The sequence below is a fragment of the Capra hircus genome, chromosome 9, assembly GCF_001704415.2.
Source record: "Capra hircus breed San Clemente chromosome 9, ASM170441v1, whole genome shotgun sequence".
NCBI classification, from domain to species: Eukaryota; Metazoa; Chordata; class Mammalia; order Artiodactyla; family Bovidae; genus Capra; species Capra hircus.
This window is the reverse complement of record NC_030816.1, coordinates 91,506,226-91,532,147: the sequence shown is the minus strand read 5'-3', so window position 1 is coordinate 91,532,147 and position 25,922 is coordinate 91,506,226. Positions and strand designations below refer to the sequence as shown.

Sequence of the window (25,922 nt, the reverse complement as noted above, 5' to 3'; positions counted from 1 at the left end):
AAACTTGTATGCAGGTCAAGAAGCAACAGAACCAGACATGGAACAATGGACGGGTTCAAAACTGGGAAAGGAGGACATCAAGGCCGTACACTGTCACCCTGCTTATTTAACTTATATGAAGAGTACATCATGCAAAATGTGTGGCTGGATGAACCTCAAGCTGGAATCAAGATTTCCTGGAGAAATATCAACAACCTCATATATGCAGATGATACCACTCTAATGGCAGAAAGCGAAAAGGAACTAAAGAGCCTCTTGATGAGGATGAAAGAGAGTGAAAAAGCTGGCTTAAAATTCAACATTCAGAAAATGAAGATCATGGCATCCGGTCCCATCACTTCATGGCAAATAGACGGGGAAACAGTGGAGACAGTGACAGATTTGATCTTGGGCTCCTAAATCACTGCAGTGACTGCAGCCATGAAATTCAAAGATGCTTGCTCCTTGGAAGGAAAGCTATGACCAACCGAGACAGTGTATTAAAAATCAGAGACATCACTTTGCTGGTAAAGTCTGTATAGGCAAAGCTGTGATTTTTCCAGAGTCATGTACAGATGTGAGAGTTGGACCATAAAGAAGGCTGAGTGCCAAAGAATTGAACTGTGGTGTTGGAGGGACTCTTGAGAGTCCCTTGGACAGCAAGGAGATCAAACCAGTCAATCTTAAAGGAAATCAACCCTAAATATTAATTGGAAAGACTGAAGCTGAAGCTCCAATACTTTGGCCACTTGATGCAAAGAGCTGATTCATTAGAAAAGACCCTGACGCTAGAAAAGAATGAGGGCAGGAGAAGGAAGCCTGGAGGAGGGGGGCGGGGGGCAACAGAAGATGGGATGGTTGGATGTGATCAACACAATGGACATGGGTTTGAGCAAATTCTGGGAGATAGTGAAGGACAGGGAAACCTATCGGGCTGCAGTTTATGGGGTTGCAAAGAGTTAGACACGACTTAGCGACTGAGCAACAGCAACCAAGGGCTCCTCTGGTGGCTCGTTGGCCAAGAACCTGCCTGCCAGTACAAGAGACACGGGAGATGGGCGTTCGATCCCTGGGGGAGGAAGATCCCTTGGAGGAAATGTCAACCTGCTCCAGTAGTCTTGCCTGTAAATACCCCATGGACAGAGGAGCCTGATGGGCATAGTCCCTGTGGTTGCAGAGTCGGACACGCCTCATCTACTGAGCAGGCAAACATTAAATCAAGTAAAGAAACCCAGTATTGCTAGCACTACAACCTCCAACCCATCCCTAGCCAAGGAGGACCTTTCCCTCTAGCCAAAGTCAGTTAATTTGCTTGCTTTTGCACATCCACATCCCTCAGTTGCTTTATCCATTCTGCAGTTTATGGATATTTAGCTCATTTCCAGTTTGGGGCCATTAAGAACATCTTTATGAACATTCTTGCACGTCTTCTGGCCAGGGTACATACCTCGGCGTGAAACTGCTGGGTCATGATGTGTGTGTATTTTCAACTATGTCAAGTAGTGCCAGTGCCTTCCCGAAATACGGCTGTACTAATTTACACTCCAATAGACTGTTCGAGTTTCCGTTGCTCCATAGTTTTTCCAATGTCTTTGTAAGCTCAGACTTTAAAATTTCTATCCATCACGAGTGATTTCGAATATTTGCCTGGAAAAGAGAGCCTGTACCTCACTGCCAGGTCTCTTCGTAGAGCAGGCAATAGCTACCGACTGGAAAGGTAGGGCTGTGGCCTCCAGGAGCAACGACTGGCGCGAGATAGAGCGGCCGGAGGCAGCGCCGCGGAAACCGGAAACGGCACAATTTCCGGTCGAAGCAGCCATCTTGCCGTGAGACAGCAGGAGAGCAGCCACGGAATGTTGTCCTCCGTTGCCTCGTACTCGGGCGCGGGCCGAGACCTGGCCATGGAACCTCACAGCTCCGTGGGCCCTTTGCAGCTGCGCTTTTCGCCCTACGCTTTCAACGGAGGGTAAAACCTGCAGAGCCGCCGCTTTCTCTTTCTTCCTCCATATCCCTGCTTAAGTCTGTCTGCCCGGCGCTGCCCTTCCAGTCTCAGGCCTCCCTCTCCGAGGTTGCTCGGCTAGCTCTTGTTCTTCAGGGCTTCACCTTATAGGCGGGTCACTGGATCTTGATGTGGATGGCCAGCTTTACGTAGACAGCAGATAGAAATTGACACCTGACCTCCGCTCTGAAGAGCTTTAAAAATGGACCTATCTGTCTGAATGTGCTTCTCTAGCCAGCAGGCACGGGGCAGGTTGAGCATCTGAGATTAAAAGTTAGGGTTGATTGGCCATGTGATTAAATATAGCTGTCTAGCTAAAGTGAAAGTGAAATCGCTCAGTCGTGTCCGACTCTGCGACCCCATGGACTGTAGCCCACTAGGTTCCTCCGTCCATGGGATTCTCCAGGCAAGAATACTGGAGTGGGTTTCCATTTCCTTCTCCAGGGGAATCTTCCTGACCCAGGGATCGAACCCAGGTCTCCCGATTGCGGGCAGACGCTTTAACCTCTGAGCCATCAGGGAAGCCCTGTCTAGCTAATAGGTCTAATCAAATCACCATTTTGAGTTGTTTTAAGTAGCAGGTAGGATTACTTGCGCAGACTTAGTTTCATTGATCAGTGTTTATTTTTAAGGGCTAGCATAAGTTCAGGGAAAAAATACTCAGAAGGCGGACCTTTGAATATGTGTATTCTTGCATGTTGTATGTAAGTTTTTCTTTCTTTTTAACTTATCCGCTTTATCTTAATACTTTTCCTTGATAGTGCACTAAAAGAACTAGGGTTGTGGAAAGGCACTCTCTTTAGGACTCTTCACTGCGAAGAGCTGTGTATTTAAGCATCGTTTATAGTTTGCCAGCCAAATTTTGTACTTTGAAACGTACACACCAAATTAATCTGGTAATCTTTAAGGACCATCCAAAGACCAGATTAATTACTCAGGTCTTATGGGTTTGAAATTTTAATGTAGATTTTTGGGGTATTTGCAAAGAAGGTGGAAGTGTGATTTTAGCCTTGTCTCTGACACTAAAGAGCAGTGTGGTGTTTGGTACCTACCTCTCAGCTCCTTGAACCCAGATTTCCTTATCTTCCTTAGCTACTCATAGTTTGAGAGAAGAATCAAAAGAGAAGCATTTTGTAGATTGAAAGCAGGTATCTTTTTAATCCTCGTGATGACTGACTGTTAGATGATATATACCTCAATTTTACAAATGAATTTGGGCTCTTAGAAGTTTAATTTTGTTAGTCATAGCGCTGGTGTGAAGTGGAACCCCAGGACTTGAATCCATATCTGTGTTGCTATGAAGTTTATAAATGCTTTTATCATTGCACTTTTAAATATTTCCTGTGACAACTAATGAAGTGGTGGGATCACAAAATGAGTTATTAGACCCATTTCTTGAGACAGTTGCAGATTCTGCTTGAGACTCTAAGGTGTTCAGTGTTTATTACTGTCTAACCTTTGTGATCCAATTACTGCTCTAAAGTTAGTGCTTATGGCTTTCTGATATTGAATTACCTTTTCTGAGTCTGTGTCCTTTTCCTTTAACATTTATTGCTGGCTCTTGGGCAGCCTTTGCTTCTACAAAATAAGACTCGGTCCTGTGTCCTTCTAGTCTGACTGAATGTGGTCAGACTCCAGGTGATTGGCCTGTGCACTTGCCACTGAGTACTTTAAGATTACACCATTTGACTCAGTCAGCCTTTAACAGAGGGACTGCTGATAGCATTAACTTGATGATTTGTCCAAGGTCACAGAGCTGTTAAGTGGCACGGACAGGTTTTGGGTAACTTCAGAGTCCAGGTTCTCGGTGATCATACTTATGCCAGGGGGATCATAGCTAACACTTAACTGGAGGACCAGTTATGTTTCAGGCACTGGTATAAGGCTTAACAATTTAGTCCGTTTAATGCTTGTAACACCTAACCAAAATAGCTATTGTTGTGATCCCTGATACATGTTTGAGGACAGCGAGGCCTTGAGAAGTTAAGCAGTTGACTATCATATTTTCTAAGCAAGAGAACCAGACTTCGAACCCACACAGTTTGCTTTTAGAGCTCATCCTCTCGGCCTCCACTGAACAGAGCCACAGAGGGGAAAGATTGTTCTTTGTTGGTCCATTTTCCACCAGATGCTTGGGTGTCTCCTGAGTGCAAGACAATTTTATAAAGACTTGGATATAAAGAAATTAAAAACATTAAGCCCCAGGACCCCCCTTGTGGTCCAGTGGTTAAGACTGCCCTTCCAAAGCATGAGACACGGGTTTGATCCCTGGTGGGGAAACAGATTTCACATGCTGTGTGGCGGGATCAAAAAATAAAAAATAATAAAAACCACATTAAGCCCCTCTTTCTTAAGCTCAGATATCTTGTGTTGTATGACTACCTACACCTCCCCCAGCAGGCAAGGCCATGGCCTTTGGCCATTTTATAGTATCAGTAATTGTTTAATGATACATATTAATCAATAATGTTTAGTTTTTTGATGATGGTGATAATTTAGTGATGTTTGTGCTTAGTCGCTCAGTCGTGTCCAACTCTTTAGCGATCCCTTAGACTGTAGCCCATCAGGCTCTGTCCATGGGGATTCTCCAGGGAAGAATACTGGACTGGGTTGCCGTGCCCTCCTCCAGGGGATCTTCCCAACCCAGGGATCGAACCTAGGTCTCCCGCATTGCAGGCAGATTCTTTACCAGTTGAGCCACAAGGGAAGCCGGATGTTTCTGTAATCTTCTGCTAAGGAACCTTTGGTCTGATCTGACTTGTGTTTTTAAGGGAATTCTTAAATTTTTTTTTCCCCAGATGACTTGTAGCCAGGGATCCTTTCCCCTGATCTTTTCCTCTTCCATCTGAATCCTGTACTTGATTATATCTAGTAGATTTTATCTCAGTATGTGCTATGGATCCTGCTCATATTGGGATAGGTGTTATTAACGTCCAAAATAATTCATTAATTTTGTTTTTCCTTCGTTTCCCCTCAGTACTGTATTGGCAATTGCTGGAGAAGACTTTTCAATTGTTGCTTCTGACACTAGATTAAGTGAAGGGTTTTCAATTCACACACGGGACAGCCCCAAATGTTACAAACTGTAAGTAAATATTTCTAAGGACATGTTTTCGGCACCTTGTGATGATTTAATGCTGTGAGAGATTCAGGTTTTAAATGATGTGTTTCATGAATTTTTAGATTGCCTGTTTGGAGCTCAGCTTGTATTTTTGTTAGAAAATTATTTTCTAGTAATTCAGTATGTAGCCTTCATAATATTTGCTATGTCTAGGTACCGACAGTGTTTTTGGTAACTTAAATATTTTTTACTCAACATCTTATAAAAAATCTCAAATATACAGCAAAGGTAGGATAATTCTCTACTCGATGCTCATATACTATCATGTAGATCTTATCAGCGTTTCTTTGTTACTACTTTATCATATGTATTTTAATCTTTCTTTAATATGTTGGATTCTTTTTCAGTCTGCACCTTAAAAAAAAATAACCTTCAATTTACCCATATCTTAAGCAGTTATGTCCATGGCTCACAATTCTAGTGGGTGGCTATGTTTTTTCTAAAACATAAGAAAATAAAGTCATGGGTACTGGGGGTAGGGGGAATCTGCATAAATTACTAACTAAAGGCACCTTACATGTTAACAGTGGTTTGTATTTAACATTTTTGGACACAGTTGGAAATGGTTACTCTTAGGTTACTACACAAACACTTCTTAATCCTGAATTCCAGCAGGAGTGAACTGATGAAGTTGAGGTCCTTTGGGTGGGCCTTGTGGTGCTGCAGGGCGTGGCCCAGCCTACACCGCAACCTAAAGAACAGTAAGCTGGTCTTCATCTTCCCAGTTCCCTTTCTGTCCACTTCCATCTTTTGATACCTTTTTCTCTTCTCTGATTCGTAGCATGGTGGTGATTTAGTTGTTAAGTCATGTCTGACTCTTGTGACCCCATGGACTGTAGCCTGCCTGGCTCGTCTGTCCATGGGATTCTCCAGGCAAGAATACTGGAGTGGGTTGCCATTTCCTTCTCCGGGGGGGGTCTTCCTGACCCAGGAATCAAACGCTGGTTTCCGGCATTGCAGGCAGATGAATTACCTACTGAGCTATCAAGGAAGCCCTTGTAGCATACCCATGCAACAATTTTTGTCTTTTAAGATGTAACTTTTATAAAGTGAAAGTAGTAAATATCATGAATAAAACTTAAATACATAATGTGATAGATACTGTCCTTGTACAAGAGTCTGCTCATCTTGGTAACATTGTTTTAGCTTGTATGCCTCCGGAATGAGTACTCTCTCTCTTTTTTTTTTTTCCTAATGAAACACTTCAGGTATATATAGAGAGAACAGTATTACTTCTGTGTTCCTGCCGTGCATTACAGGCACTGGGTCACATGAATTGCTTGCATGCTCCTGATCCCATGCCCTTTGGGGCTGACCTAGAGTCTAGCCCACCTCTTCCCCTACTTGTTTGAAACTTATATTTACTCTTTATTCTTTGCAGAAAAACTCTTCTTTATTTAGATACCTGGATATTTGGCAGAAGCATTTTGAAGCTCAGATTTTGTTTTACCCTCCTGGTACTGTCAGCCATTCTCGATAGCACAGGCAGTGAAGCCTTACGGTGTATTGGGGTTTGGCTCAGTGCAGTGAGGTTGGTTATAGAGAGATCAAGAAATGCTGGTGATGACCCTGGAAGTGCCGATGGTCTCCCCAGTTGGACAAGTATGTTTTGTGTGAATCATTCTTTCATTTCTGAAAGAAAGGGCCTCTGCTGATCATTTCTTGATGAGATGGGTTTAGGTTTCCTTATAAATATCAAGACTTAGGAATTAACTTTTGAGGTGTCAGTTCCGTTGCTCAGTCATGTCCAACTCTTTGCGACCCCATGGACTGCAACATGTCAGGTCTCTGTCCATCACCAACTCCCAGAGCTTGCCCAAACTAATGTCCATCGAGTTGGTGATGCCATCTGACCATCTCATCCTTGTTGTCCCCTTCTCTTCCTGCCTTCAATCTTCCCCAGCATCAGGATCTTTTTCACTGAGTCAGTTCTTCACATCAGGTGGCCAAAGTAATGGAGCTTCAGCTTCAGCATCAGTCCTTCCAATGAATATTCAGGACTGATTTTCTTTAGGATTGACTGGTTGGATCTCCTTGCAGTCCAAGGGACTCTCAAGAGTCTTATCCAACACCACAGTTCAAAAGTATCAGATCTTTGACATTCAGCTTTCTTTATGGTACAACTCACATCTGTACATGACTACTGGAAAAACCATAGCTTTGACTAGACGGACCTTTGTCGGCAAAGATACACAAAAATTTTATTAAGTACTCTCTGGTGGGCATTTGGGTTGTATTTGTTTTGTTTTAAAGAGTCATTAAAATAATACGTATACGTGAACCTAGAGCTTATCTTCGTGAACTTGAATGAGTATATTTGTAGCAATGGAATTTTTCAATGAAAGTGATGTGCATTTAAGTTTTTAATAGATGCTGTCAAACAGCCTTTCTAAAGAGTTGGGTCAGTGTACATTCTTTCCCAGTTTCTGAGAGTACCTGATTTTCAAAACCTCACTAGCATTAAGCATTATTATTCTACTAGGCCGAAATCGTCTCTTTTAGATTTTAATTTATGAGTGGCGTGGAGGCTCTTTTATATGTTTATGGTGACTTGTGTCTCTTTTTATATGACTTTCATATAATTTAGGGGCTTCCCTAGTGGCTCAGATGGCAACCCCGTCCAGTACTCTTGCCTGGCAAATCCCATGGATGGAGGAGCCTGGTGGGCTGCAGTCCATGGCGTTGCTAGGAGTCGGACACAACTGAGCGACTTCACTTTCACTTTTCACTTTCATGTATTGGAGAAGGAAATGGCAACCCACGCCAGTGTTCTTCCTGGAGAATCCCAGGAACGAGGGAGCCTGGTGGGCGGCCGTCTCTGGGGTTGCACAGAGTCGGACACGACTGAAGTGACTTAGCAGCAGCAGCAGCAGCTAGTGGCTCAGATGGTAAAGAATTTGTAGGAGACTGGGTTTGATCCCAGGATCGGGAAGATCCCCTGGAGAAGGGAATGGCCATCCACTCTAGTATTCTTGCCCGGAGAATTCTATGGACAGAGGAGCCTGGTGGGCGAGTCTGTGGGTTCGCAAAGAGTTGAACATGACTGAGCCCTGAAAGTTTCACCTTCCTGCCGCTTCCCCCTCTCCTTTGTTTTTTGTATCGAGGCCTAACTGACGTCTGGGGGCCTCCCAGGTGGCGCAGCAGCGACGAGCACGCCTGCCAATGCAGGAGGTGCCCCTAAAGCGGGGACTGCAGCCTGCCCAGTGTTCCGGATTGGGAAGCTTCATGGGCAGAGGAGCCTGGCAGGCTGCAGTCCGTGGGGTTGCAAAGGGTTGGGCGTGACTAAGCAGCTGAGCACACGCATACATAGTTGACATATAGCATTTCAGTACTTTCGGGTATATAGCGTAACGGTCCCATATTTGTGTATATTGCAGAATGATCACAGTTAGTCTGGTTAATATCTGTCACCACACAAGTTATAACATTTTTTTTCTTGTGATGAGAACTTCTAGGCTCTACTCTGAGCAGCTTCTAAGTGTACGATAGGATGTCACTAACTATGCACATTATCCCCAAGAGCCATCATACTATTAATGCATTTCACATTTTTAGGAACTGTTTACAGAATAAGGAAAGTAAAAGTAGACTTTGGTCTCATCGTGTATATTTTTTTTTCAATTCACCATATTTTAATAGACGTTTTCATTTTTTATGCAGTCAAATCTATGAAACTTTCTGTGTGGGCATCGGGTTGTATTATATGTAAACTGGCTGCCCTCAACCTAACCTTATTAAAAAATTCAGTCATATTATCTTTAGTGTATTCATACTTGCATTTATTCTCGTAAGTCTTTATCCACCTGTAATTCATTTGGTATAAGGGGTGAGACTTCCGGATACAGGAATTCCCACCTCCATGTGCCTACATGCCTTGAGTAATTTTAAATTTAAAATTTATTCACCAAATGGGAATGAGACTGGGAGTTTGTGAGTTTTAAATTTAAAATTACTCAAGACATGTTTTGCTTTCCTGTCAAACCAACTGTTTCCTGAAATGTGGTGTGTTTTTGTTTTTTTTTTTAACAGAACAGACAAAACAGTCATTGGATGTAGTGGTTTTCATGGAGATTGTCTTACCCTGACCAAAATTATTGAAGCAAGACTAAAGGTAGATGCTTTTGTACATGTCTGCACTGTTGAAACCTAATGACAAAAGTTCTTTAGATTATTTTAAAATTATTTCCCTGGGTTGGGAAGATCCCCTGGAGAAGGAAATGGCAACCCACTCCAGTATCCTTGCCTGGAACATCTCATGGACAGTGGAGCCTGGTGGGCTGCAGTCCGTGGGGTTGCACAGAGTCGGGCACAACTGAGCAACTAATACTAATACTAAGCCTACATCATGGCTATTGCTAGCTGGAGAAGAACTAGTTTAGCAGGTGAACCTTTAACCTACACTGCAAATGACGCGGTCTTGTTAATACGGCCATCGTCAAAGTAGCGTAATGTAAAATGACGGCCAGTTCCTTTCTGTTAAAGCACACGTACGATATGAAGTGAAGGATTATCTCTGCTTTTTAAGGTAGACTGGAAGGGGTTTCTTCTGAAGATACTCTTCTCAGAAATGAAACAAATCAGTTTCTGTAGAGGAGGCAGGCTTTTAGACCAGAGCTTGATTTGAAGCACCATCAGCCAACACATCCCGCTCTCTTGACAGCAGGGTACTCTTAGCAGGAGCAGAAGGATGAGCCAGCTGTTTGGACTGGAGGCACTGTCATTCTCACCTGGCCCCTGCCAGTCTTTAGTTGACAGCCAGCTGAGAAAGATCTGACACAAGGTGGATGGAAGTGGAAGAGAGCGGGTAGGGTGAGGGAGGAGGGAGAGAACGAGATAACTAACCTGCAGTGCAGCCGTCAGAGGGGCTGGCGCTGGCCCACCTGCGTGTCTCTGGGAGCGGGGGTGTTGAAGAACAAGGGAGCTGACTTGACAGAAGCAGAGGCAGGCCTAGATGTTGGTTCTGGCCTGGGTGTATTAGCAGCGTTTGCGTCAGGTCATTTCAGGGAGAATAGGATAGGAGTAGTTCGGGCTGCGCTCATACCGATTTTTCAGTAATGACTCCCTTCTTAGTTTGTAAAGTACAGGGTTAGGGTAGGATTCTCAGTCACCGCACGTCAATACTCAGAAGTGTAGCTCTGTTTCTTAGTTACATAGCTCGGTGACGTTTTAAATTTCTGTTGATGATATTTACAGTATCAGTATTATATCTCCTTAGTTTTTATATTTAATTTTCTAGGCTATATATTGTAATATTTAGTAGTTGGTAAGTTCAGCTGGTACATGAAAAGGTTAGCAGGGTTGATGTTCTGTTTTGCCTGCTTGTGGATAGCCCTTAAGATTACAAGTAAGGTTACTGGAGTCATGTAATGAATTCAACTGACCCTTGCCTGTTTAAATGTGTAGAAATGATTTCGTTGAGTATTTACCAATTGTTAACATTTGTTTAAAATCTATTGATATTGAAAGCTGTAGTGACTTATTTATTGACATTTTTATGATCCCTAATGCATATTTTGTAAATGCCATTTTTGCTGCTGCTGAGTCGCTTCAGTTGTGTCCGACTCTGTGCGACCCCATAGACGGCAGCCCACCAGGCTCCCCCGTCCCTGGGATTCTCCAGGCAAGAACACTGGAGTGGGTTGCCATTTCCTTCTCCAATGCATGAACACGAAAGGTGAAGTGAAGTCGCTCAGTCGTATCCGACTTAGCGACCCCATGGACTGCAGCCTTCCAGGCTCCTCCATCCATGGGATTTTCCAGGCAAGAGTACTGGAGTGGGGTGCCACTGCCTAGGGGACAAAAATAAACCTGACGTGGAAAGTAGTATTTTGTTGATAAAATTTCAGAAAGGTGCAGTGAGTCCAACTCAATGCACAGAACTTGAAAATTTCTGTCACATTGTTATGTAAATGGTGAGCTGAATAAATATGTTGGTGCTTGGTTTTGAAATGAAGAATTTTCTTTGTAATCTTGTCATTGTTAGATTTTATAGCTCTTTAGAGATTTTCCCTGTGGATGACAAATTGGTGAGCTTAGATTTATTAGTTAGGATAATTTAGGGTTGCCAAGGATGTAGTGAATCTTGGGTCAGAAATCACTGTGTCAGGAGCCATCATGGGTACTTCTGTTCTTCGTGGTAGATGCTCTAAGGATTAAGACCCTGCCCTCTGCTGGGTTCATACAAAGTAGAGCTGCCCTTGTCTCTCACAGATACCCTCTCTGAAAAGACAGAGGCTTGTCTGAGTATAATCAGGATTCAGCCATTTGGTTTCTGTGGCAACTGTTTAATCTGCCCTAAACCAGGACTGGAAAAGGTCAGTTTTCATTCCAATCCCAAAGAAAGGCAATGCCAAAGAAAGCTCACACTACCACACAATTGCACTCATCTCGCACGCTAGTAAAGTAATGCTCAAAATTCTCCAAGCCAGGCTTCAGTGATGGTTCAAGCTGGTTTTAAGGATCAAGGAACCAGAGATCAAATTGCCAACATCTGCTGGATCATCAAAAAAGCAAGAAAGTTCCAGAAAAACATCTATTTCTGCTTTATTGACTATGCCAAAGCTTTTGAGTTCCAGTATATGCTTTTTGCATATATTCCATGCAGCCAAAGATGGAGAAGCTCTATACAGTCAACAAAAACAAGACCAGGAGCTGACTGTGGCTCAGATCATGAACTCCTTATTGCCAAATTTAGACTTATATTGAAGAAAGTAGGGAAAACCGCTAGACCATTCAGGTATGACCTAAATCAAATCCCTTATGATTATACAGTGGAAGTGAGAAATAGATTCAAGGGCCTAGATCTGATAGATAGAGTGCCTGATGAACTATGGACTGAGGTTCGTGACATTGTACAGGACACAGGGATCAAGACCATCCCCATGGAAAAGAATGCAAAAAAGCAAAATGGCTGTCTGGGGAGGCCTTACAAATAGCTGTGAAAAGAAGAGAGGTGAAAAGCAAAGGAGAAAAGGAAAGATATAAGCATCTGAAGGCAGAGTTCCAAAGAATAGCAAGAAGAGATAAGAAAGCCTTCCTCAGCGATCAATGCAAAGAAATAGAGGAAAACAACAGAATAGGAAAGGCTAGAGATCTCTTCAAGAAAATGAGAGATACCAAGGGAACATTTCATGCAAAGATGGGCTCGATAAAGGACAGAAATGGTATGGACCTAACAGAAGCAGAAGATATTAAGAAGAGGTGGCAAGAATACATGGAAGAACTGTACAGAAAAGATCTTCACGACCCAGATAATCGTGATGATGTGATCACTCATCTAGAGCCAGACATCTTGGAAAGTCAAGTGGGCCTTAGAAAGCATCACTACGAACAAAGCTAGTGGAGGTGATGGAATTCCAGTTGAACTGTTTCAAATCCTGAAAGATGATGCTGTGAAAGTGCTGCACTCAAGATGCCAGCAAATTTGGAAAACTCAGCAGTGGCCACAGGACTGGAAAAGGTCAGTTTTCATTCCTATTCCAAAGAAAGGAAATGCAAAAGAATGCTCAAACTATCGCACAGTTGCACTCATCTCACATGCTAGTAAAGTAATGCTAAAAATTCTCCAAGCCAGGCTTCAGCAATATGTGAACCGTGAACTCCTTGATGTTCAAGCTGGTTTTAGAAAAGGCAGAGGAACCAGAGATCAAATTGCCAACATCCGCTGGATCATGGAAAAAGCAAGAGAGTTCCAGAAAAACATCTATTTCTGCTTTATTGACTATGCCAAAGCCTTTGACTGTGTGGATCACAATAAACTGGAAAATTCTGAAAGAGATGGGAATACCAGACCACCTGACCTGCCTCTTGAGAAATTTGTATGCAGGTCAGGAAGCAACAGTTAGAACTGGACATGGAACAACAGACTGGTTCGAAATAGGAAAAGGACTACGTCAAGGCTGTATATTATCACCCTGCTTATTTAATTTATATGCAGAGTACATCATGAGAAACGCTGGACTGGAAGAAGCACAAGCTGGAATGAAGATTGCTGGGAGAAATATCAATAACCTCAGATATGCAGATGATAGCACCCTTACGGCAGAAAGTGAAGAGGAACTAAAAAGCCTCTTGATGAAAGTGAAAGTGGAGAGTGAAAAAGTTGGCTTAAAGCTCAACATTCAGAAAACAAAGATCATGGCATCCGGTTCCATCACTTCATGGGAAATAGATGCGGAAACAGTGGAAACAGTGTCAGACTTTATTTTTTGGGGCTCCATAATCACTGCAGATGGTGATTGCAGCCATGAAATTAAAAGACACTTACTCCTTGGAAGAAAAGTCATGACCAACCTAGATAGTATATTCAAAAGCCGAGACATTACTTTGCCAACTAAGGTCCGTCTAGTCAAGGCTATGGTTTTTCCAGTGGTCATGTATGGATGTGAGAGTTGGACTGTGAAGAAGGCTGAGCACTGAAGAATGGATGCTTTTGATCTGTGGTGTTGGAGAAGACTCTTGAGAGTCCCTTGGACTGCAAGGAGATCCAACCAGTCCACTCTGAAGGAGATCAGCCCTGGAATTTCTTTGGAAGGAATGATGCTAAAGCTGAAACTCCAGTACTTTGGCCACCTGATGCAAAGAGTTGACTCATTGGAAAAGACTCTGATGCTGGGAGGGATTGGGGGCAGGAGGAGAAGGGACGACCGAGGATAAGATGGCTGGATGGCATCATGGACTCGATGGACGTGAGTCTGAGTGAACTCCGGGAGATGGTGATGGACAGGGAGGCCTGGCGTGCTGCGATTCATGGGGTCGCAAAGAGTCGGACACGACTGAGCAACTGAACTGAACTGAACTGAAAGCTTTTGACTGTGTGGATAGCAGTAAATGGTGGAAAGTTCTGAAGGAGAAAGGAATACCAGCCTACCTGACCTGCCTCTTGAGAAATCTGTATGCAGGTCAGGAAGCAACAGTTAGAACTGGACATGGAACAACAGATTGGTTCCAAATAGGAAAAGGGCTACGTCAAGGCTGTATATTGTCACCCTGCATATTTAACTTACATGCAGAGTACATCATGAGAAACGCTGGACTGGAAGAAGCACAAGGTGGAATCAAGATTGCCGGGAGAAATATCAATAACCTCAGATATGCAGATGACACCACCCTTATGGTAGAAAGTAAGGAGGAACTAAAAAGCCTCTTGATGAAAGTGAAAGAGAAGAGTGAAAAAATTGGCTTAAAGCTCAACATTCAGAAAACAAAGATCATGCCATCTGGTCCCATCACTTCATGGCAAATAGATGGGAAAATAGTGGCTGACTTTTTTAGGGGGCGGGGGGCTCCAAAATCACTGCAGATGGTGATTGCAGCCATGAGATTAAAAGATGCTTACTCCTTGGAAGGAAAGTTATAATCAACCCAGACAGCTTATTGAAAAGCAGAGACATTACTTTGTCGACGAAGGTCCATCTAGTCAAGGCTATGGTTTTTCCAGTAGTCACATGTGGGTGTGAGAGTTGGACTGTGAAGAAGGCTGACCGCCAAAGAATTGATGCTTTTGAACTGTGGTGTTGGAGAAGACTCTTGAGAGTCCCTTGGACTGCAAGGAGATCCAACCAGTCCATTCTAAAGATCAGTCCTGGGTGTTCATTGGAGGGACTGATGTTGAAGCTGAACTCCAATATTTTGGCCACCTCATGCGAAGAGCTGACTCATTTGAAAAGACCTTCATGCTGGGAAAGATTGAGGGCAGGAGGAGAAGGGAACGACAGAGGATGAGATGGTTGGATAGCATCACTGACTCAATGAACATGGGTTTGGGTGGACTCCGGGAATTGGTGATGGACAGGGAGGCCTGGCGTGCTGCAGTTCATGGGGTTGCAAAGAGTTGGACACAACTGAGTGACTGAACTGAACTGTACAAAAACAGGCGCTAACACTGTCTCATGAATGAGTAAGACTGTGTCCCAGTGAAGCTTCACTGAAACAAGTGGCGGGCTGGACTTGGCCCACGGGCTGTATTTTCCTGACCACTGTCAGTTTGCAGAGTGGAGAGCTGAGTTTGGAATATCCTCTCCAGGTTGCCTCATGTGATCTGTTTGTGTGTATTTGCTGTTGAGTTAAGAGGGTCTGAGATGAGGTAGGCATGGAAAGGAGCTTCCAAACTGGAGAGCTGAGGGCAACTTGCCGTTCTCTTCCTGAGAAATGTCTGTAGCCCCCACAACGATAGGACATAATAAAATACTATTTTGTTTTTGTATTATTGTGTTTAATCATGAAAGGAACAGGAGTCCTTTCCCATTTCACCAGGAAAGGCTTTCATCCTTTTCAATTTGCTGTTCATTGTTCCAGTCTTAAGTATAGTCCGCCTCTACATGCCTGTTGGTTTTGCTAATGATTGCAGATGTACAAGCATTCCAATAACAAGGCCATGACGACCGGGGCGATCGCTGCCATGCTGTCTACAATCCTGTACTCCAGGCGCTTCTTTCCCTACTACGTGTACAACATCATCGGGGGGCTTGATGAAGAAGGTAGGATGTTTCCTTGTGAGTGATGGAGTGGGTAGCATTTCTTATGTGTGTTTCCATCCAGAGCTGATAGAAACTGGGTACCATCTTGCCCATCAACTTTATTTTCTCATAATTAAAGCAGTGAAGAAACTGAAGTTAAAAGGGAAGTAAAGGATTATCCAGCGAGACACAGCAAGCAAGTCGTGTGTTAAATGAATGTTGGGCATTCGGTTCTTTTACAGGTATTTTCTCAAGATCTTGCATGAGTTCAGTAGTAAATATTTAGCATTTTAATCTCAGAGAAAGAAACTTGACTTGGAGAAGCTTGACCTAAATATGATTTTAAGTAATGACGCTTCAGTAATGAGCATATTTGATTTCAAAAAGTTGTTTTGAAAGTAATGTGTGAAAGAAATGCTTTTCCACCAGGGCTCTTGGATCCTTTCTGAAACACCTCTTTGATTCTTTGTCAGGGTTGGACCAGGAGGGCCAGGGAGAACCAGCACTGCTCCTTGACATTCCCATGCTCGTCTTGAGCTAAAGCTGTGTTACCCAGAAAAGGCAGCAGTGTTTTTCACCAGATCTGATTTGAGTGAACTGTTAGTTGCTTCTGAAAATCAAATACAGTCTCCCAGGACAGATCTGTGTTCTGGGAGTAGTTTAGAGTAGTCCATTGTAAAAAGAGAGCTTTCCTGGTGGCTCAGATGGTAAAGAATCTGCCTACTATGTGGGAGACCTAGATTCGATCCCTGGGTTGGGAAGATCCCCTGGAGGAGGGCATGGCAACCCACTCCGGTATTCTTGCCTGGAGAATCCCGTGGATAGAGGGGCCTCGTGGGCTGCAGTCCAGGGGGTCGCTAAGAGTCGGACACGACTGAGCGACTTCCCTTTCACTTTTCACTTTCATGCGTTGGAGAAGGAAATGGCAACCCACTCCGGTGTTCTTGCCTGGAGAATCCCGTGGGCAGAGGGGCCTGGTGGGCTGCAGTCCAGGGGGTCGCACAGAGCTGGACACGCCTGAGGCACTAAGCACAGGCACGGAGATTGTGAAGAGAAGGCACAGACGTGTCTGGGGGGAGCACGGTTGGAATATCTGTCTTTGTTTTTATTGAAACTCTGATTTGTTTCTGGCTGTGCTGGGCCCTTGTTGCTGAGCAGGCTTCTCTGTAGTTGCAGTGAGCGGCGCCTGATCTGCACTGTGGTGCGCAGGCTTCTCGTCACAGTGGGCCCTCTTATTGCGGAGCACCGGCTCTAGGGTGTGCGGCCTTCGGGAGTTGTGGCTCCCAGGCGCTGAAGCACAGGCTCAGTTGCTTTGGCATATGAGCTTAGTTCCTCTGAGATACGTGGAATCTTCCCGGATCAGGGATGGAACCCATGTACTCCTGCATTGGCAGGCGGATTCTTCACCACTGAGCCACCAGGGAAGCCCAAGTCTGTCTTTCCTGGAGGGAAGGTTCTGGGTCAGAGGGAGTCAGGCTCTCCTCTCCTCTCTCGCTTTCACTCTGTCCATTCCTGCTCACAGGTGCTCCCTTTGTTCCCCCTTTCTCAGCCCCACCCCTTAGGTGACGGACGGGTCTGTTTTGATCACTCTGGGTTGACATAGCAGTTTCAGGCTTTCACACGTAAAAACAGAGAAAATGTAAAGCATAGGAATGGTGAATAGGAGTTAGTTACCCTAACCTGAGTAATTCTAGCCGCAGGTTAGCTGGTTAGCTGGCCTAACTCCCAGCATGCTTCTCGTGCCCTTTTTTTTTTGACTGATTTTTAGTCAAAGGATCATTGCTTTCCAGTATTGTGTTGGTTTCTACCAAACATCAACATGTACCCACTACCCTCCCACTCGAACATCCCTGCCACCCTTCTAGGCTGTTGCCGAGCCCGGGTTTGAGTTCCCTGCGTCATGCAGCAAATCCCCGTTAGCGTCTGTCTCACTCAGGGCAGCATGTGTTTCTGTTACTCTCCCTGAACACGCACGGTCTCTGGGGCCGTTTTTAGCTTTAGTTATGTCTGATTAGAATGTCAGGCTGATACGTTCAGATTTCACCCACATGAGCAATAGCTGCTGTTGGATTCAGCAGGCAGACAGTGTCTTGGAGGGTGTAGTGTCACTGATTCGGGAACCTCGTGTACACTGACGGGCAGAGCTCAGGTGTGGGCTGCTTGACTTCAGAGCCCTAGGCTTTGATTTCCACGTGCCACCATTGTAGCTTGCTTTGGTGGTATTCTCAGGCTTTTCTAACCTTTTTCTTTCTCCTAATCTTGTCTGGTTTAATTTGATTTTTTATTCCTAAGAGGAATTTCTGTGTGTAGTGAAATAGTCCTTTGCCTTCTTATCCTGTTTTCCCAAGATAGTCTTGAGTGCTTTCACTCCCATCCTTTCCTCTTTCTTGGTTTATTTCCTTGTTTAGTGGAGTGCATTGCTAGAGAAATTTCTGAAGAAAGCTATCAGGAGACCTTTTTGAGTCTTTGCTTTTAGTCTTTTCTCTATCCTACGGTTTTTTGCTATTAAAAAAAAAAAAACTTCCCCCACATGTTGTCTGGCTGTTTGGGTTTTTTTTGTTCCGCTCTGAAGATTTTCTCAACTTCAGTGCCTCGTTCTTCACTGAACTCTTTCTGTTTCCTCCATCATTAATTTCCAAGAGCTTTTTCTTACTTTCTAGCTCCTTTTTTTTTTTTTTTTTTTTTAAGTATCCTGTTGCTGCTAGATTTGGGGGAACTTCCTTTGAAAGGCTCTCTGCATTTTATCAGATTGCTTCTTTGGTCTTGCTTATTTTGGCTACGCTCTTCTGTTGGAGGCTCCCTTCACACTTCTTTTGACTTTGGCTGTCCATTTGCACCGAAGAGTGATCATCTCAATGTGTCCATAAAGGCATGTGGTGGAGTGGCTCACCAGCTCTCCATCTAACACTTCTGTTCTTGGATTTACTCTCTCTGTGCCTAAGCCTTGTGCTTCCAAGTCCAGAGCCTCTGTTGAGTGTTGAGATTGTCTCCTGTCTTTTGTGATGGAGGTGGGCCATGTTCCTAGTAGAGACCCGCAGGACCCTGGGGCGACAGCTGGCTGAGCACAGCGGCAGCTGCTGCTTGACTTCTGCACCTTCACCTCCCCAGTTGCAATCATGACCTCCTTTTAAAGAATCTCCCCCAAGTTAATGAGGACTTTGGTTTCTCTATAACGAAAACAATAATGCTTATAGAAGTAGTCAAATAGTATTGGAAGATAGAAAGATAAAAGCGGGAATCCCCCAAAGCCTGTCCCTAGAGGTGATTACTGTTAGCCTTCTGGGTATGCATATGTGCTTGTGCACTGTGTGAGTAGGCCGTAGTTGGCACGTTTTTCCTTGACTGTACAGTGGATGTCTTGTCATGGGGTAGATTTGTGCTGGTGGATAAAGGTGTGGGTGGTGATTTTATGGCCAACACATGGGGTAGAGCTGCACCAGAGTTTCCCCCCTAATCCTCTGAGAGTCATTTACATTGTTTCCAGTTTCCTTAACAGAAACAGGATTATGCCTCCCTGTACATAAGATTTTGTGTACTTCTCCTATTATGCTTATCTCCCTGGAAAAAATTCCTGGAAGTTGGGTTTCTGGGTCAGAGAATATCTGTGTTTTCCGTTCTGCTGATACCACATGCTTGCCCATCAGAAAGGGTCCTGCACTCACCAGCAGGGGTGAGAGTACCATTTTTGTCTTTTGTTTTGAGGTTTTCTCGTTTTCCCTTGGCGTCCTAACCAGTATCAGAATTTTAACACATTTTGAAGGTCTTTGCCTAGTAAATACGTTGTTATAATTTATATGTATTCTTTGTTTTTATTGAGTTTGGGTGTCTTCATGTTTATTGCCCTTTTCATTTCTTTTTTGGAGACTGACCCATGTATTAGTCATCAACTGTCCCCTTACGCACAGGTCAGTCTTTTTCTTGCTGACTTATAACAGCTGTTTCAGCTCGTGTTGCAGACGTCTCTTGCTTTTCCTAAGGGGTCTTGGAAGCCGTGGCCTTGGACACATTCTGCTCTTCTCATTCTTCTCAAAGCTGCTGTGTGTGGCTTTCTGAGTTCAGCTTCCCTTGGGTGAATCTTTTTGCGTATATGTAGTTTTATTTATTTGTATATGTGATTTTATTTATTTATGTTTGTAATTTTATTTATTTACACGTTATTTTATTTATACATTTAATTTTATTTATTTACACATAATTTTATTTACACATGGAATTTTTATTTCCACATGTGATTTTATTTATATATGTAATTTTATTTATTTACATATGATTTTATTTACACATGTGATTTTATGTTTGTGGTTTTATGTACATATATGATTTTATTCATGTGATTTTATTTGTTTGTGATTTTATTTACATGTGATTTTATTTATACATGGAATTTTATTTACATATGTGATTTTATTTACTTATACATGTAATTTCATTTATTTACACATGTGATTTTATTTGTGATTTTATTTACATGTGTGATTTCATACATGTAATTTCATTTATTTACACATGTGATTTTATTTATACATGTGATTTTATTTACTCATGTGATTTTATTTATGTTTGTGATTTTATTATACATGTAATTTCATTTACACATGATTTTATTTATTTACATATGCGATTTTATTTATGTTTGTGATTTTATTTACATATGTGATTTTATTTATACATGTGACTTTATTTGTTTCTGTGTGTGATTTTGGCTCTGCTGGGCCCTTGCTGCTGTGTGGGCTCATCTCGGGTTGTGGCGGGTGGAGGCTGCTCTTTGTTGCAGTGCTCAGCCTTCTCCTTCTCTTGGATGGAGCACGGGGCTCCTGGGCTCTATAGCACAGGTTCAGTAGTTGTGGCCCTCGGGCCTGGTGGCTCTGCAGCATGTGGGATCCTCCCAGTCCAGAGGTCAAACCTGTGTCTCCTTCATTGGCAGGTGGGTTCTTTACACTGAGCCACCTAGGAAGCCCCCTGCCCTTGGGTAAATTTTTGGGGCCTTGTTTTACTTGTGGCCTATTGGCCTCGTGAAAGATAACACGAGGTTTGGTTTTATCCTTTGCCTTTTTATCCTTTGATTTTGTCCTTCATAGCCCTTGGCTTATGTGTTGAAGTTGGTGAGCTTGCTTGCTGCAACCTGGGTTCTTGTTCTAAGCTTATTTCTAGCAGAACACTTCTTCAGGTTTTCTCAGATGCTGCCTTCTCGGTGGGGTTTTTAGGCTTAGCGTAATGTTTATGTAATTCTTCAGAATTCTGCATGAATCTGCTGGTTTTTAAGTCATGCTTTATAAATGACTCATGAGTGCTCACACTCAGAACACAGTTGTTTTTAAAAGTTCTCTTTAAACATTACAGTGACATGTGTTCTTTCCCTTTCCTCGTCTCTAACCCCACAGAGATGAGTAAGTGTGGTTCCCTTGTTAGCCTTTCTGCACGTTCCTGTGTGCCTGTGTGAATGTGTATGCGTTCACTTAATGCCTGTAAATGGAGGTGAGACTGTGCTGTGCTCACTGCAGAGCTCTCCCTCTGGCACGTGCTGTGGCTGTGTCCCACAGCTGCTCCCTAGGCTGCGCATCACTATGGTGGACATGACATTTTCTGCTAATGGATTTTAGGTTGCTTATAAGTTTTTTATCTTTCAAAGATAAATCAGTGATCCTGTACATACTGCTTTGTGTGTTTATGTAAGCATTATTTGTAGGGAAATTTTAATTCTGTAAGTGAAATTATTGCTGGATCACAGGGTACCTACTACTATAGTGTGATGGACTCTGACTCCAGTGGCGTGACAGTTCATACTTACTTCAGGAGAGCCTGAGAGCCCATTTACCTACCGCCCGACAGGTCTCTGTCACTGTCATGTTAAGAATCTGTGTGCTCAGATTCTGCTTTTCTTACCCCCAAAAAAGTACTGCTAGTGGAAAACAAGTGATTACATTTTAGGCAAGTCTGGCCTTTCACATGTGATATTTGTGTTCTTCTGGAATTTCTTCTTTATTAAATTGATTTTTGTATAGTATTGATGCTACAGAGTGTGCTTACCATTAGTCTAAAAACACATAACAAGGTTTTTGTGCTCTGCTTGTGTTTTGCACGAGGAGAAATTTTAAATGCATTTCCTCACTGCATCTGCCCCAGTTAGTTTTCTAGGAATGTTGTGAGGAGTTTGGTGCAGAGCTTAGAGCAGCAGCTGTGACTGCGGACCCCCATGTGCACTGGGAACCCCATCGCGGTAGTCGGTGAAGCAGCTTGAAGAGTGTGAAGCTCCTTGTGGCAGATGCTGCCGTGGGCAGGAGGGCCTCCAGCTCCGCTCTGAGGGGAGGGCAGGGATAGACCGTGCTTCTTACGTCTTGGCCAAGTTGATGGTCCATGTTGTGTCATACTCTGATTCGGGTTATTTTACCACAATTTGGGAATGTTGTCAGGAAGCACTCTAACGGAGACTTTTCTTCTCTAAGGGAAGGGAGCCGTGTACAGCTTTGACCCAGTAGGGTCCTACCAGAGAGACTCGTTCAAGGCTGGAGGTTCAGCCAGTGCCATGCTGCAGCCCCTGCTTGACAACCAGGTAAGGAGACTGCATCCAGGAGGTGGTGGGTGACCCCAAAGTGCCTTCTTTTGCCTTCTCTTCATTAGCTAGGGGAGCCGAAAAATCAAGGCTCTTTTGTAATTCACTGCTGAGCTTGCTTGGCCTCACCCGCCTTCTTGTCTCTGCGCTGCGGGCTCAGGCCCAGGGCTCCAGCGTCTCCTGCTCTCCTGACTCGGGTGCTTCTGTCCACAGCGGCTGGTCCTGTGTCGCTTCTCCTTTGGCCGATGCATTTCCCCCCCAGTCTCTCCATTTCTGTCGCCTCATCTCGTATCCTAACCTCCATGTATATTTCAATTTTTCCCCTTTTCTGTTACTGCTGGCTGCATTTATGTCTGCGTGGCATCTTGCCTGGATCGTGTTAATTTCCTAACATCCTTTTTGCCTCCTAGCTTACTTCCTTGTTTCATCCTCCTTGCTTGTTTGAAATGTGTGCAGTTACTTCTGCTTATTGCTTATCTACAGCGTTTCCTATCGCTCTGTATTCCACTCAGATCCTTGGAATGATGTGCCTGCCGGTCTCCACGCCTCGATCTGTGATGTGACTCCACCCTTAACTCCAGCTTATCTGCTAGGGTTCCTCTACTCAAATATGTTTCCTGCAGGAGGCTCTCCTGGCTCTCTCTTCTTAGTTTCCGCACACTCTGTAACCAGGCTTGGCTTTCATGTGTCTAACCCTCTACTGTGCACTTCTCAGAAGTGGGGACTGTGTCTTAGTGGATGCTTGTCAGGTGTCAGGTGGGTAATTCAGCCAGGTCTAGAAGCGTTTCGCTTGGGGGACATGTTACGTCTGTGTGACATATTCATTCTGACCCCTGAGGCCTGTGGAAGCTCTGGGGGAGACTGGGCCTCCTTTGCATGATCGCAAGATGCCTAATCCAGCTCTCCTGTCCCACTAGGTTGGTTTTAAGAACATGCAGAATGTGGAGCATGTCCCGCTGTCCTTGGACAGAGCCATGCGGCTTGTGAAAGACGTCTTCATCTCTGCTGCGGAAAGAGACGTGTACACTGGGGACGCACTCAGGGTCTGCATCGTGACCAAGGAGGGCATCCGGGAGGAGACCGTTCCTCTGCGGAAGGACTGACTTCTGGGCCCTGGTCACTCATCTGCTCAAAACTGGCTAAGGTTGTACCTTGAAACTGTTGGACTAACTTGTTTTATTAAAAAATAAAACCCCAAGCACTTATTTTGTTATAACTTGTCTTCTTCCAGGACAGAACTAGGAAATAGAATTTCCTTTTCCTTTCATTTTCTTCATTCTAGTATTTTTCTGTCATCCAGAGCTAAGCAGAGTCTTCTGGTCAGTTTATCGTCTTATGATAGCCCATCTTACGAAAAACATGTTTACAGTTTATTTAGTCCAGCTAGCTTGCCTTGATGGACAGATTACCTTTAACTGTCTCGGTTTCATTGAGATGTTAGTTAATATAAGTAGAGTATGCTAAGGTCTATCATCCCTGGAATGGCTGTTTTAGAGGAAAATCTTCAAGTCAACCAAAACAGAAGAAAATTGTAAAAGCAAATAGCCCTTTATATGGACTTTTGCCAGCAATCTGCAGTAATTGTTATAAACAGTTAAATGAGAGTTAAACAGTTAAAATTGAGAGCTAAACTTGGATAGAGCTAAAGTTTTTGCCTTAGAACTATTAAGTACGTTTTAACTGTATTACATGTAATGTTGGGGTAACTTTTTTAATGTTGAGCAAATTATTACGGTAGGGGGTGTGATTTGCTTTGTGGGCTAAGAAAAATGGAATTTTACTGTTGACTTTCCGTTAATTTAAATGATCAAAAACCCCTAGTGGATGCATATTTGAAATTTTGTTCAAGAAATACTTGTTGAATACTCTGTCCTAGGCAGCAGAGTGCATTGGTGACATCTCATTCAGTTCTCTTACAACATCACAACTGAAAACCAGACTCTCCCATTCAAAATGTATTGGTCATCTCTATTATATCAGTTATCCAGAGAAGCAGAAGAAGTAGGGTACAGATCGGTTATTAGTAACTGGTTCACATGGTTCTGGAGGCTGAGAAGTCCCCACTCCCACTGTCTGCAGCCTCAAGACCCAGGGGATGTGGGTATGAATTCCAGTCCATGCCTAAAGGCCTGAGCCCAGGAAAACTGATGGGTGTGAGACCCTGTCCCCACAGACAAGAGAAGACTGGTCCCAGCTCAATGTGAAGAGAAAACTAGTGGATGATGCCCACCCAAATTGGGGAGGGCAACCTTTTACTCACCCAATTCAAATGCTAATCTCATCTAGAAACCCTCACAGACACCCAGAAATAACACTCAGCAAGATATCTGGGAACTCTGTGATCCAGCCAAGTTGACATAAAATTAGCCATTAAAATTGTCAGCTATAGGTATATTTTATTTTTTGTTTCAAAGGATTTTCTGTTGATTTGAGATTTAATTTTTCACTACTTAAAATTATATAAATTTGTACCTAAACTTTTCTATTAGGTCTTCACCTCCCAAGGTTTCTAGCACCATTTTCCCCCAACCATCAGGTGCAAAGTACTTCAGCCTAATATTCCTCTAGACTAAACGTGGTTTCCCTGAAGGCCTTGTCCAGAATGTGCTACATGTGAAACCTCCTAGAGCTACCTCTGACTCCAGTTGTTTGAGTGGCTTTTATATTTTATTCAGTTACACATGCTCACCCGGAAAAGGCAGCCTTTTAGCCTTTGATAGGTTGGAGGAGTAATTGGCTTTTGCAGTTAGCCAGACTCTTACGATTCCAGTACCAGGTGGCACTAGTGGTAAAGAACCCGCCTGCCATGCAGGAGACAAGTGATGCGGGTTCCATCCCTGTGTCAGAGAGATCCCCTGGAGGAGGGCATGGCCACCCACTCCAGTGTTCTTGCCTGGAGAATCCCATGGACAGAGGAGCCTGGTGGGCTACAGTCCACGGGGTCGCAAAGAGTCAGACACGACAGAGCAATTTAGCATGCATGCAAGATTCCAGTGAGAAAGCTCAATTACGTTGAGACTTGGCTTCATAGATGAGTTACATTCCTGCCTGCAGCACGGAATTGAAAGAACCTGATAATATCAGACGTTGTTGGGGGAAAACAGCACTCGCTCTGGAGGCAGCAGCCGTGGTCTGACTCACATACGCTGAACTGGGAGTGTGCACACGCTCGTTTTCCCTTTCAGTCAGAGCAGAGATGCCTTTCTGCAGCTGCTGGCCCAGTGCGGTGATGCTGGCTAAGCTGAGCCTGTGACGAGCAGGGGCTACATTTCCCGCTGTAATTGTGAAGGCAGGAGGCTGAGACGGTGACCGTGCAAGCCTACTTGAGAGGAATATGAATTACTTGGAGGAAAATGGTCTTTATTTCTAGAATGTCTCAGTCATTTCCCTGAAGGGTTTCCCAGCTGGTTTTCTGTACCTGTTATTTAGGAGAACCCTTCTGACTCTAGGATCTCCCATCCCCTCTGTGAGTTTCAAGGTGTGACTAAATGCTTCCCTATATCAGAGCTGACTCACTGGAAAAAAACCTTGATGCTGGGAAAGATTGCGGGCAGGAGGAGAAGGGGGAGACGAGATGGTTGGATGGAATCTTCAATTCAGTGGACATGAGTTTGAGCAAACTCAGAGATAGTGAAGGACAGGGAAGCCTGGTGTGCTGTAGTCCATGGGGTCCCAAAGAGTTGGATGTGACTCAGCAGCTGACCAACAATAGCAGCTCAGAATTACATAGAGCACTTGTTAATAATTAATTCCTGAGCCCACCCCAGACATACTGGCCTAGTTTCTGGACTGGGACGTGAGAGTATGCGTTAGAAA

General features: G+C 43.9%; 1 protein-coding gene across 1 annotated transcript; it reads left to right on the top strand.

Moving 5' to 3' along the window:
- On the top strand, positions 1,778–23,311 carry PSMB1 (proteasome subunit beta 1). The gene is made up of 6 exons (XM_005685017.3): positions 1,778–1,945; positions 4,956–5,063; positions 9,129–9,210; positions 15,448–15,577; positions 22,000–22,106; positions 23,024–23,311. Exons 1-6 carry the CDS (start codon positions 1,833–1,835, stop codon positions 23,207–23,209), a joined length of 726 nt encoding a protein of 241 aa, XP_005685074.1. The 5' UTR covers positions 1,778–1,832; the 3' UTR covers positions 23,210–23,311.